The 14,690-nt window shown below is 37.3% G+C and overlaps 1 protein-coding gene across 1 annotated transcript in view; it reads right to left on the bottom strand.

Moving 5' to 3' along the window:
* Positions 1–14,690, bottom strand: part of ND-SGDH (NADH dehydrogenase (ubiquinone) SGDH subunit) — an 80,031-nt gene that overhangs the window by 57,472 nt on the left and 7,869 nt on the right. The window contains exon 2 of the mRNA XM_090394744.1: positions 4,623–4,834. Coding sequence (XP_090250870.1) covers positions 4,623–4,834 — 212 coding nt within the window. The remainder of the gene's footprint in view (positions 1–4,622; positions 4,835–14,690) is intronic.

The following is a 14,690-nucleotide window of genomic DNA, read 5'->3' as shown; positions in this document are numbered from 1 at the left end:
CCAAGATGGAATGTACCTTATGAGGATAAATTGAAGATTGTGGATTACAGAAATCAGTTGAGAGGAAGAAAAGGGGCAATATGATGGAGACACAAATTGGTGAAGGGTTTTTAGAGGATTAATACAGAGGAAATTTTTCATAACAGGTTTGGTGGGAGAAGTAGGAACCATCCTCGAAAATACTTATTTGTATAATTGAGACATACAAAAGGATTTTTATAGGATTAATATAGAGGATATTTTTCAAAAATTGAATAAGAATGCATTTAACAAGGATGTGAGGACCAGATTTTTTGCTTGGAGAGTGGTGAATGAGTGGAATAGGTTGCAAGTATCTGTTGTGGGTGCTATGACTGCAGAGTTGAAAGCCTCTCTCCCAATGAGTCTGCATGAATGAGACTGCATGAAGTTACCCATATAATAATAATAATAATTTTGGTTTGGCAATTTAATTAAGCTTTTTCTTTCTTTGCATGCTGAGTTTGGAGACTGTAGCCTGTTTTTAATGACTGGTCCACTGCTTAAGCCAATCATGTGAATTATGTTATCTCAGGTATAATTAAGCCAGTATGAGAGGAATGGTTACTTCTTGTGAAGAGAAATGATTGGGGCTACTCTCCCATGGTGATCTAATTTTTTACGAGTATTTCTGTGTGTGTGTGTGTACTACACTTTGCATGCCCTCACCCTTTGACCAGTCTGGCCAAGTGATGCCTTATGAGGAGCTGAAGCTCATGCCTGTAGAAGTCCTCATTATTATGCATGTGTGAATGTGCATGCACATGCTCAATAAGTCAGAGCTCTTTAAGTCATTAGTGCATATTAACCTTGCGACAATAAGGCAGTAGTACAAGAGTTTCACATGGAAAACCTGTGTAGTTCTATCATTAATCTTTTACACTTCTTCAGGATATAGATGAGGAAATGTGCAACTTAATGAGATTTCGATGCAAATATTTTTGAAACTCAAACGTTAACTCTTAACCAGATTCAACCAATGAGTTTTGTTACAAGTTAAACTTATTAACTAGGTGGGTGCTTAAGGGTCAAAGCTATATAACTGAGAGGAGACCTCCACATAGCCTTTAAAGGAATGTTGAGAACTGACCAAGGCTTCTGACCTAATCTCCAATCATCACATTCTCATGGTTCACCCTGTTAGGTATCTACCTGGATACTGAACAAATGAGGATGGGCTGGCAATTTAAGATTTAGCCAACCAAATTGTATTCTTACTGGCTTAAACCACAATATTAAATGATGGTACAACATGATAGAATTTCATGCTGGCTGGGGCATCGCCCGGTTAAACAAGGCCCCCACATTGTTTTCGCCAGAGGACCAAAGCGAACAGTGAAAAGTCAGCTACTGGAACAAATCCCAAAACACACTCCAACTCAATATCGCCAGAATTGAAGATCGTTACTATCAACATAAGAATCCTGAATGGCAAAGAAATGGAGCTAGCTGAGGAATTAGATAAGTACCAGATCGACATAATAGGGGTGACTGAAACAAAAAAGACCAAAACTGGTGAGCTCTTTCTGAGCAATAAATACAAAATATTATAATTCAGGAAATGACAATCAAGGAAAAGAAGGAGTAGCCATAGTATTCAACACTAAATATGAGGCTAATCTTCTTGAATGGCAGGCAATTTCAAGTAAAGTGATGTGGCAAATATCAGAATGGGGAACTGGACAATGAGACTTATTTGTGCCTATAATCCCACAGGTTCTCCTAAGGCAGAAGTGGAGGAATTTTTTTAAGCATTAGAGAAAGCAACTGACACAATGAAAAATTGGTCCTTGTTGGGGATCTAAATAGCAGAGTAGGAAATGATTGTCAGACATACAAAAATATTTTGGGAAAATTTGGGGGAAAGAGCAAAGTTAATAATAATGGCAAATAGTTGTTGGATTTCTGCTCAGGACATGGACTGGTTATTACTAACACAATGTTCCAACACAAAAATGTGCAAAAAATTCACATGGAGGGAAGAGGCAAGGAATAAGAAAAGTCTCACTGATTATATTATTGTTGATACTTATGTTTTCTCTCCGGTAAAGGACACTAGAGTGTACAGAGGATTTGAAATTGGAAGTGATCATCATTTATTCTTAAGCAGGATAAAATTGAATTTCATATTGAAAAGAAGAACATGTAAGAAAGTTTTAAAACGAATAAAAGTTTGGAGCAGCTCTCAGATGTGAACTGTAGACTAAAATAAACAAACATTACTCAAGAAAAAATGAAAGAGTTTGAGAACAGGAATCAAACCTTGGAGATTCAGTGGAAAGTTCTGAAGAAAACATTGATTCTGCCAGAGAGGGATGTGGTGAGGTTGTCTGCAAGGATAGAAAAATCAGAACTCCCTGGTGGACACAGGAAGTTAAAGAAAAGACGAAAGCATATCAAAAGTTCCTGGCAAATAAGTCAGCTTGTGCTCTTAGAGAATACAGAGATAAATGTAAGAAAGCTAAACACTGTGTAAAACTAGCTAAACAGAAGTCATGGGAAAACTTTGGTAAGAATATATAAAATAAATATCAAGAAGGTTGCAAGATATTCTGGAGGTTGTTGAAGAAGTTGCGAAATAGAGGAAAGAGTGCTGTAAAAGAGATGATAAAGGTGATATGAAAACTGGAGAAAAAGATATCCTTGAAGTATGGAGTAATTATTTCGAAAAATTGCTAAATGAAACTAGCAGTGATGACAGCAGAGTGATAAAAAATACCAAGCATGCAACCAGGAATACATATCCATGCTTGAAGTAGAAAAAGCCATCAATAGTCTGAAATGTGGAAAGGCAGCTGGAGTAGATCATATTAGACCAGAAATGCTCAAGTATGGAGGTATAAAAGTTTTACAGTGGCTACACTGCATAGTTCAGAGGACCTGGACAGAAGGACGAATTCCAGATGATTGGAGTAGAGCTCTCATAGTACCCATATATAAAAAGGGAAATAAAACTGATTGTGAGAATTACAGAGGTATTTCTCTACTGAATGTTCCTGGTAAGATTTATGCCAGTATACTTGAGAAATGGTTGAGAAAGATTGTGGAAGAGAAGCTTGGTGAGGAACAAGCTGGATTCAGGCCAAACAGAGGTTGTCAGGATCAGATCTTCACTTTACGACAAATAGTCGAGAAAGCATGGGAATATAACAAAGATCTGTATTTAAGTTTTGTCGATTTGGAAAAGGCATATGACAAGGTGCCAAGAGAGAAGCTATTCAATACGCTACAGTTATATGGTGTCAATGGGAAATTATATCAAGCAATACCTAGTGTTTATTTGAGTTGTAAGTCAGCAGTTAGAATTGAAGTAAGTACAAGAAGATGGTTTAATGTTAAATCTGGTGTGAGACAAGAATGTACATTTACACCTCTGTTACTCATTATCTATATGGATTACGTTATGAATGAAAGTGGTATTAAACTTGATATCAAAATTGGAGATGTTAATATCAGCTTCTTGCTTTATGCAGGTGATGTTATACTTCTTAATAAATCTGCTACAAGTCTGCAAGATTCCCTGACTAAATTGAATAACTGTTGTGATAGATATGGTATGAAGGTCAGCAATAACAAGACAAAGATAATGAAAATAGGCAGAAACATTGAAAATATCAGCTGCATTGTGAATGGAGAACCTATAGAACAAGTAAAACATTTCAGCTACTTAGGCACAATTTTTAGTGAAGATGGTAAATTAAATATGGTAATAGACAACAGAATCAACAAAGCTGGTATGGAGGAAGTCAACTGAATAAATTTATATGGAATAAGAGAGAAATAAGTCAAAACACTAAAGTAGTTGTATAGAAGACGGTGATCAAACCAATTTTAGCTTATGGATCTGAGAGCTGGGTCAGAAGTAAAACACTTGACCAAAGACTAGAGACCGCAGATATGAGTTCTGAGAAAGATTGGTGGGGGGCATGAACAGATGGCATCGATGGCAAAATCATATTAAAAACGAGGATATTAGGAAAGCACTTGACATTGTCAGCATCCAGGAATGCGTTAGCAGAACTAATCTCAGGTGGTATGGTCACTTAAATTGAATAGGCAAGAAAAGATTAGCTAAACAAGTATGCTCTGCCAGGTTGGTTGGAAAAAAGACCCAGAGGAAGACCAAGATATAGGTGGATTGATACGGTAAAAAGTGCCTTAGAATATAGATATATAAATATAGGATCTGACAATGTTGTAACTTTGACAGGTAACAGACTGATTTGGCAGAAAATTGTAGGTAGGAAGTTAGTAATAATGTAAATTTTACATGTAGTACTATCATATCCTGTACACCCCCTTGAGGATAAATGTCAGGAATTTGATGATCATGATTACGTGCAACTTCCATAATGTATTTTCATTCTTTTTATTTGAAATGTTTGGGTAAATGAGAAATTAATATGTAGGGTCATCATAAGCATTATCTGACTCAATATGTTATATAAGATATTGAAATACTATATCCTACAGATATTCAAATCTGATTTGCTAACTTTTTTTTTTTTGTTCTTGTGTGGACAAAATAAAAAGAAAGAAAACTCAAAACAGCTGTTACAGTATTTCCTGTCATATTATATAATTATTTTAAACTGAATACTTACTGGATAATACTCCCAGTGTTTAGGTTCATAACCATCTGGTATTTCAGCAAGCTCAGCAGGTCCAATGAAAACATTGACACAGAATACAAGAAGTGATAATGGTATTACACCCAATAATATATAGAAATGCACATAATCTTTAAATTTCTTCCACTGATATTGTGATGGACGAATTATCATATGTTGTTTCTCTGACATATAACGAACATGATCTAAAATAAGAATATTTGGGATAAAAACTGTAAAATATTAAAAGTTTTTTTTATTATTAAAGTATTATTTCACAACATTAAAGAATATCACAATAACACTGAATATTACTGGTTTATTAGGACAATATTTGTTTGGGAGATAATTTGTTTGTAACTGTGATAATTGCATTTAAATTTTTGTAATCAATTTAATTTCAATCATTTTCAGTTTTAATATCAATTTTGATTTCACAGTAAAAATTTGGTGAAATCAAAACTGGATTGTAAATACTACTACTACATATACACACTTTTTTTTTTTTATGAAGAAAAAAAAGTTTGTGCTTTGCTATAAATTACCATTAGTTTTATTTCAGCCCATTATGGAGTCATAGGTCTCATGCTGGAGGTCTGCTCTAGCCACTGCAATGCCTCTTATCCCTAACTCATTCAACATCAGTGTCATTATAATCCCTCTGGAAATGCATTCCAGAGATGGAATTCCTGCTGGGTATGTTCGTCCTGATGCTCTGCACAAAATCTTTTCTATATGAATCTGAAAATTGCTCCTCACAAAAATTATAATCACTTGATTGGGTGTGGGGGGGGGATGTCAAGAAGAAACCTGTGGATATGTTTTATTTGAACAACCAGAGGTTGTAGTTTTCATAAAAAACTGTGTGGGGGAAACGTAAACAGATGGTAAGCAACTAGCAGTTGCCTGTGTGTTTACAGATTTAAAGAGAAATGGAGAAATGGTGGCAGCCATTTTAGTGGAACAGAATCCAGGTAAATACAATTAAAAGAGAATAAGTCTGTGTGAGAGAGAGAGAGAGAGAAAGAGAGGTCACCAAACCAGTTAACCACACAGCATCTTCCAGGTTTACTTGAATATAACTCGTCCTTGCATATAACTCGCACCCCTGATTTTACTTTAGAAAATAAAAAAAAAAGTTTCATTCACATCTTGCACATGAAAAAAAGTTTAAACACATTCACGTCAGCATGATAGCAACTCACTCCCTCGGTAAACAACACGCCCTTCCCAATAGCCATTATACTGTAGATGCAAGAAAAACAAGTAATTTTATTGTATCACTGAATAAGGTACAGAGACATTTGTAGTCTGTGTAATATATTTCTCAACAAATAGTGCAATTAAAGACAGCTGGGATAAAAACGGGAAATTATGCTGTATAGACTCAAGCAAAACCACATGTTGCACTGGCAAACACAGTATCTAACTAATTATTAATTAATAATTAGTTAGATACTACTAAAAATAATAATTACAATTATTGTTTTTAGTAGTAGATCACTGAGAAGAATAGAGTTTAGACTTCCTTTGGTGATATGCTTCACATACTACTCAAAAGCTTTTCTATATGTTCAACAGGTGCATTTCTGCAAGTTAAGAAATGTTTTGGACTTTCCTCAACTCATTATCAGGTTTGTTGGTAGCTTGCTCCACCTTTGCTACAAGTCGCAAAGTGTTGTACTACTTACCCTGGTAAGATAGTACAACACCATATTCAGTCCTGAAGATATTTTCAGGCGCAAACTTTGTTTGCTCTCACTTGGATAAAGGATTAAACTAAATTTATTATATTACATTATCAGGTTGTATGTAAGTAATTTGCACTGTGAGCAAAAGGCAGAACAGTTGCATATTCGACTGATTTGAATTCTAGTAAGGATGCTTACCTTTCTCTTGTACGGTATTTAAACAACTGAAGACATCATGCATGCGGTACTGGAAAAGCTGAAGAGAGGAATTCGGATAGGTGGTAGATGGGCCAGCAACCTGAGATATGTAGTACTACTTTGTAATAAACAGGGAAGAGCTAAGATGAATCCATGATTGAGGACAAATTCAGTCCTAGGTTTTTATTTTTAATAGGATGACCCCACACATGAAAGGTCACAAGACCTATAACACTATAGTGCCATGTGTGGGCAAGTGATTAAGAAGAAAATGTAGCCTATTGATGTTTCTTAAAGAAGGGGAAGAGGTTGAATTCAATGAGAAAAACAGTATAGGAGAGATTGTTTCAAAAAATAACTGTGGATGGAATGAAGGAAGAGGACGAGAAGTTAGTGGGAGTGTGGAGCTGGACAGTGTATGAGCGTTGGCCAGTGGCTGCTCTAGTTCTTAGATAGTTGAAAGAAAATGAAAGTAGCAGCCAATTTGGAGGAGCAATGCCCATGAAAACTGCCTACGGAAAAAGCATCTATGATAAACTGAGTGAAGGGAGCTGTGAGGGAAGGATCATCTATTAAGTGGATTGCTCTCTTCTGAATATTACCAAGAATTTTTAGATGCTCCACCCCCAAATATGGAAAGAATACTCCAAGGTTGGTCAGATCTGAGACTTATAGTGTTAGGAGTTGAGAGGAAGAGAACATCAAGTTTTTTAGAAGCTAGGGAGGCTATGTGAGTAATATGTTTGTGACAGGATAAACTGGATGTGACATTCAACCCAAGAAAAGAAAGTTGATCTTGAAAGGAAACTGGAACATTATCAAAAGTGACAGGAGATGAGGTAGGATTTTTCTTGCAAGTAATAAAGCAGGCTTGAATTTTTTTGGTACTGAAATTTACTAAGTTGGCTTCATGCCATTTGAGGATGTTGAGGAGGTCAGTGTTTAAGTCCCTATTATGGAAGATCTTGACACATCTAACATTAGAATACTACAAGGTTTATTGAATGAGGAAGAGGAATGAAGAGTCATCAAAACTGCAAATAAGATTTAAAGTCAAAGAAAGGAGGTCATTGACGTAAAGGAGGAAGAGTGTTGGTGAGAGCACAGAACTCTGGGCCACTCCAGCAATGATGGAGAAATCTGATGAGGAAACTAGCAATCCAATCATAGAGTGCAGGAGGGAGGCCATAACGTGGCAGCTTGTTGTTGAGGCCTGTGTCAGACACAATCGATCAAATGCCTTTGAAATATCAAGAATAACATGAGTTTCTCCAAATCTTTCCATGGGCTGTGTCCAAAGGAAGTTGAGATTGGCTAGGAAGTCAGCTGTAGAATGAGAATGGTGGAATCCATATTGGTGATCACTAATTAACTGTTGGGTCTCCATGTAATGTTGAAGCTGGTTAGAAAGATTATTGTTGAAGTATACATAGAGAAGGGTGTGGGAAACATGTATATTAATGGAGAAAATAATTGGTGGTCAGCAAATTTGGGTATCTCAGGTCCATTATCAATGTCAAGAATGGCAGCTCATAAGAACGTTCAGAAGAATGGCAGTTCTAGAAGAAGATCAAGAATGGTTAGTATAATAGTCACTTTAAGTCTGGAAAAAGATCCTTCACAACTAGAACCAAGTTGAGGATTCTGAATGCAGCTATTTTGGAAATCACAATTTATTATGTGAAACTTGGAACCGAAGAAAGTCTAATATTAAATGGATAACTGCATTTGAGATAGTGTTACAGGAGAGTCTCATACAAGCAGATGGATATGAAAGATAACTGACAGGACTTTTAAGACACCTAAAGACCACTGACAAAAGAAAGCTGAAATATTTGAGATATATAAAAGAAAGAAAATGAGGATATCTCAAAAAAGTAACAGACTACCTGGGAAATGGGGGAGGGCAGACCCTCTATGAGAGGTGAATGGATGGATGGCATGTTGGGAGTGACAAGTCTTCAGAGAGTTGAAGTTTCAAAACAATTCTGCACATGGCCATCTAATATTGAACAATACTGCAATGTGTTAAGGCATTCTGCTGAAACACCTGTGCCATTTGGGAAGAAAATCACCATGAAGGGATGTATATGCACCTGCCAGCTACAATGGATAGGTACTCTGAAGCATTCACAGAATAGTCTATGGATATTGGGGCTTCAAGATATTCCCAGTAAAATATCCCTTTTCTCCTAATATTGCCTGTTTCTACTATACCATAGCATCAAGGCAAATTCTCTACTTAGCTTTTCTGCCTAACCCATCAGACAGCACAGCAGGAAACAAGATTCATCTGAAAGGGCAACTTTTTTCTGTTCTTTAATGGTCCAGTGAAGTCCCTCAGATGCAAAATGTATAGTGTTTCAATGATTTGGCATAAGCATGTATATCTTGACTTGGCACCTATTTTAGAAGCCTATATTTTAGAAGAGTGAATATTGGATTGTGGCTCTGAGAAACACTGCTATTTGTCCCAGGATCCAATTCCATGGCCAGTCATTTCATAGTTATTATCTACAGACCTGCCCAAGGGATTATTGGCCTAGCAACTACTGTTCTGACCAGTATCCTTCTATTTTTGGAACACCATAACTACAGCATTGCACAAATAGCCTGCCATCGTCATGTAGTACCCAAAAATCATACTTCTCTGTTACATTGTATCTCTGTATGTACACTGTATGTCAAGCAGCAAATTGAAATAAACAGTATAAACAGTACATCACACACCTCCAGTATCACATATAGTAGCTTTCATTATGAAACAAATGGCACCTGGTGGGATGAAACTGGCCAAGTGTGAAGGGGGGGGGGGGGATCATAATATTTTGAGTGGATTGTACATGCAACTACAGAATCCAGAATACCAGCAATTGCATCAACCATTATCCTATGCAATAATTCCCCTGTATCTATTGATAGGCTCTTCTCATCAACTTATGTCTCAATCATATCACCCCTCCTATCTGCCAAGCTCTGAAAACCTCATCTATCCTCATACTCAATATTCCAGAGTCCAAAGACAGTCTTAGTTAGTTGACTCTGCACTGTCCAGTGTATCCTGAATCACCAATGTAGCTAGGTGACCAGATCTGTGCACAAAAATCCAGATAAGGAGGTGATGTAACTAACACCTCCTTATCCATCATTTATATATAAATCTTACAACTTCGACAGTGTGTACCTTGAACTTTAGTTTCCTATCCACCAACATCCCCCAGATTCCATGCCTCCTCCTGAAGCAAATTTCAATGACATCCCCATTCTTCAGTAAAAAGCACCAACCTATTCAAATCCTCTTGTAAACAACATATCATAACTTTGTGACATTGCTCTTCCTAATTTAACCAAGGTTCTGTTCTGGAACAAGTGATTCCAGAACAGAACCCTGTGGTACCCCATTCATCATCTTCCATTTTCAGAACTGCACCTCCATACACGACTCATTGGCTCTTATCAATCAACTATTCCCATAACCAAGCTACCAAATGACCATCCATTACCATCCTTCTCAATCTCAACAATAGTTTGTCATGTGGTACTTGATCAACCACCTCAGCAAAATTCAGATAAATTACATATAAAATGTAACCAAGTTACTATAGCATCAATTCCCCTTAACAAACCTGATACTCCCTCTCTTGAAAGAATTCCATTCTTATCAACTCAGGTTTGTATTCTGTCTCTAACACCTTCATCGCTACACTTGATATATATATACACTGGCCTATAGTTTGATACTACTAACTTGATTTTCCCTTTTGCTGTGGCATTTTAATTTCTTTCCACTCTTCTGGGATTGTTCCGGTTGCCAGATTTCTGTTAAACAATCAACTCAAGGGCACTGCCATCTCAACACATCAGCAGGTTCCTTCTATATCGCTTAATCATATCATACAGAGCAATGCTATAGGTTTTGAAGCCTCCTATATGTATTACATGAAGGGATTAATATATTATTATTTTTAGGTATCTCCATAGAGTCAAATACGCATCATGGGATATCCACTAACAATTCTTTACACAATACCTACCATACCTCTCCTTGAGCTCATTGCACTGATGAAGCACTGTTGGAACGTACATCCTAGTTTCGAATCCGCCATTTTGTTGTAACGTACTCTTATTAATAAAATCTATTAATTGCCAATTGATCACTAATACAAATATAGAGAAATTTATATTTATACTGCGCCACCCTATATTTAGATTAGTCTATATAAAATAGTAGAATCAATTTTCAATTAAATTAGCAGTCTCCTTACTCATTCAGGCCGAATTCAATATTTTTCACTTGAGGCTCCCGCTAGATTCGAATTATTTATGAACGGTGCAATGAAAAAGAATCAGGCAAACACAGTATTGAAATTAATAAAACAGAACATTTAATATAAGGTTATATGATAAATACATGAATTCCACTTCTAAAATGAGACATTACAATTAAGTTAGTACATCGGGTCAAATCATTCATATTAATTCAGTCTTCAAAATCTTCACATACAAGTTTCACAGTTTTCTCAATTACAAGATTCCTTACTCAGATTAATACAACAGAATTTCTTGTTTAATTAGTTTGCTCATATTTCTCAGTTATACTCCACACTTAACTCTCAGCTGGCATTTATCACATCATTAAACACGGCAGATATTATTTCAAGGCAAATTATTTTTAACTTCTAACTTCGGCGATATGCCACAGTAAATGTTAGAATGAGCAAAATGGAACTATCACTCAAGTCTTCATACACAGAAACAAATAAAATATGACTGTCCTTACCGGAATTAATCTTCAGCACGTCAGATTTAATGTGAGTACATCTTCAAATTATATTTATTACACCTATGGAACACATTTAAAAGGAATTCTTCAAGGTCATAACTAGATTATTATTTGTCGCGCTTCACAATTCTCGACGGCAACTATAGGGCAGATTGATATCCTTGTTTACTACTTCACAACAAATTAAGCTCTGTACAATTCTTCCTAAAAGCAATATAGAAATAAGTAGTAATTCTAAGCCTAACTGGATCTATTCTGAATCCTTCATTAATCTTCCAGTCCTTTAATTATCCAAATACGGCACCAAATCCCTATTAATGCCACTGCTGACTTTACTTTCAACTATCTATACGTTTTCACTTCGTCTTAGCACACTTTTAAATACTACTCTCTTGAATTCCTGCCCTTCAGTCCTTTTTATTTACTTTCACCCACTTGCTTATATCCTTCCTTTTTCCCCTTTCAAAAACTCTCCCCTTCTTTTTACTCTTATATTTTCACCCATATATAATTTTTCTCTCCTCGTTATCGAAGCTCACAGTCTACCCACATGTGTTCCATTTTATTTCTCTCTCCATGGCAACGAACAAAACGTAAACATTCACGTTAATGTTACATAAGGCTATACTTTTACATTGAGTAATTATTATTATTATTATTGTTCCGGGAAACTCCAAGGAGTCGACAGACTCATCGAGGGAGGCCCTAACATCATGTCTGCAACAACTATTCAACATTCACACAGTATCTATCATATCTTGCCTTGAACTCATTCACGGTCATAGCACCAACAACAGACTCTGGAAGCTTATTCCACTCATTCACCACTCTCCAAGTAAAAAACCTAGCTCTAAAACCCTTGTCAACCACGCTCTTGCCCAGCTTCCATGCATGGCCCCTAGTCCTCCCACCACCAGTCATATTTTCAAAAATATCTTCTGGATCAATCTTATAAAAACCTTCAGTAATTTGAATGTCTCAATCATATCACCCCTCCTTCGCCTATCGTCCAATTTCTGCAACCCACAAATCTTCAACCTGTTCTCAGAAGGTTCAGTCCATAGACTTGCTATCATCTTGGTCACTAATCTCTGGACCCTCTCCACTTCCTCCCCATCATGAAGAAACCCTGGTGCCCATAACTGGGCACAGAAGTCCAGATGGGGTCTTATCACGGCTCGATACAGAGGAACAACAACTTGTTTGTCTCTGCATGTTAAAGTATTTTTCAGAACCCAAGTGATTTGGTGAGCTGTTTTAGTCACTTTTGCAATGTGCCCCCTAAACTTCAACTCCCTATCCACCAGCACTCCCAAATCCCTGGCCTCATCAATCACCTGGAGCACGGTTCCACCAATGCGATATACTGCTGCTATTCTTTTCACCCCAAAGTGCATAACCTTACACTTTGCCACATTAAACTGACATCCATTTTTCCTAGCCCAGTCCTCCAAACTATCCAAATCATCCTGTAAAATTTTGACATCCTGTGCACTCACAATTGCTCTACCCAACTTTGCATCATCAGCAAACAAGTAAACACTTCCTCTCAAATCCTTTCCAATATCATTGATGAACAAATTGAAAAGCAGTGGTCCAAGAACAGAGCCCTGCGGCACTCCACTAGCCACAAGATGTCTTTTTGACTCCACTCCTGAATAAACCACTCTCTGGTATCTCTCCTTCAACCACCCTCCTATCCATCTCATCAAACCTATATCCATCCCCATCTGCTTGAGTTTACTGATTAGGGTTCCATGTGGTATCCTATCAAAGGCCTTGGCAAGGTCCAGTAGTATCACTGTAAACCCACTACCCCTATCCAGTTCAGTCGTCACTGTGTTATAAAACGTGAGCAAGTTACTGAGGAATGATCTACCCTTCACAAAACCATGTTGTCCCCCATACAATATCCCATTTTCATCTATCCAATCCTGTATTCTTTTTTTGACTAATTTTTCTAAGACCTTGACAATGATTCCTGATATGCTAATCGGTCGGCAATTTACAACAGCAGTCTTGGAACCACCTTTATGAAGTGGAACTATTTTCCCCTCCTTCCACCCGCTCGGGACTAACCCAGACCCGAGACTCAAATTAAACAAAATGGTCAAGGGTACTGACAATTCTTTAGCTGCTTCTCGTACTACACGAGCTGGTATGCCATCCAATCCCACAGATGTATTGACATTGAGGTTATGCAATAGACTACTCACCTCCTCTTCATTCACCACAATTCCCGTATAATCTACTGGTTTATTCGTTTCTGCAATGTCACCACCTGGATGATATATTCTTGCAAAGTGCTCACTCAGTAACTCAACTATCTCAACTGATTCAGTTACCTCCCTACCATCGGCATTCTTTAAAATCATTCTGCCATGTACATTTTTCCTTTTACTTGCTACATATCTAAAAAACTGTTTAGGATTCTCTTTAGCTTGCATGGCCAATGTTCTTTCGTAATCCTTTTTTGCTTTTCTTACCACACTCGTCACCCTTCTGGCCTGCAATTTATACCATTCATGTGCCTGCCGGTCACCTTTCTCCTTAAATTCCCTCCATAGTTGTTTCTTTCTTTGCAGCTCAAGCTTAATGGTGTTAGTCATCCATTTAACCCCTACTTGATCTATTATTCGGACTCTAGGTATACAGTCAGCCATTGCTTCATGCAAGCACTTCTTAACTACCTCCCATGCACTATCAACTTCTAGTCCTTGCAGTTGTACATGCCATGGCACTGAGCCAATCAAACTCCTAAGCTTGTCATACTTTCCAGCCCGATAATTCCACATGTACCCTGTCTTAATTGAAAATTCTACACCTTTAGCCACCTCCCAAGTCAAGACCCTATGATCACTCTCACCGATTGGTGGCAATGTGGTCATATTTGTTACAGCCAAATCCTCAGATGTAATTACTAGGTCAAGCACTCTCTGACCCCTAGTATTTTCCATTACATGCTGTCGCAGATAGTTATCCCTTAATAACCGCATAAAATCCATTTCCTTCCTCCCGTGTGTCCTCTCTTCACTCCAATCAATGCGACCATAGTTGAAATCTCCCATAATAATCACCCTCCTTCCACTCATTTCTTCTATTTGCTTGTGCATACTGTCACCACCATCTTTTCCATCACCTGGTCTATAGCAGCACCCAATTGTATATTTAATTCTGATAGCCACAATCTCACACCAAATGGCCTCAAATGTGCTCTTTTCTCTATCCTGCAATTCAACTTCTATTCTCCTTGGCTGTAGCTCATCAGCTATCATCAACAATACTCCTCCCCCCATTTTATTCTCTCTGTCATTCCTGAACACACTATACCCATCACATTCAATCCCACTAGCTATCTCATCTACAGTCAGCCATGTTTCACTAATACCA

This window comes from Typopeltis vanoorti, chromosome 6 (genome assembly GCF_054136105.1).
Source record: "Typopeltis vanoorti isolate ZY-2024b chromosome 6, IOZ_Tvanoo_1.0, whole genome shotgun sequence".
Taxonomy (NCBI): domain Eukaryota; kingdom Metazoa; phylum Arthropoda; class Arachnida; order Uropygi; family Thelyphonidae; genus Typopeltis; species Typopeltis vanoorti.
This window is presented reverse-complemented; position numbering and strand designations above follow the sequence as displayed.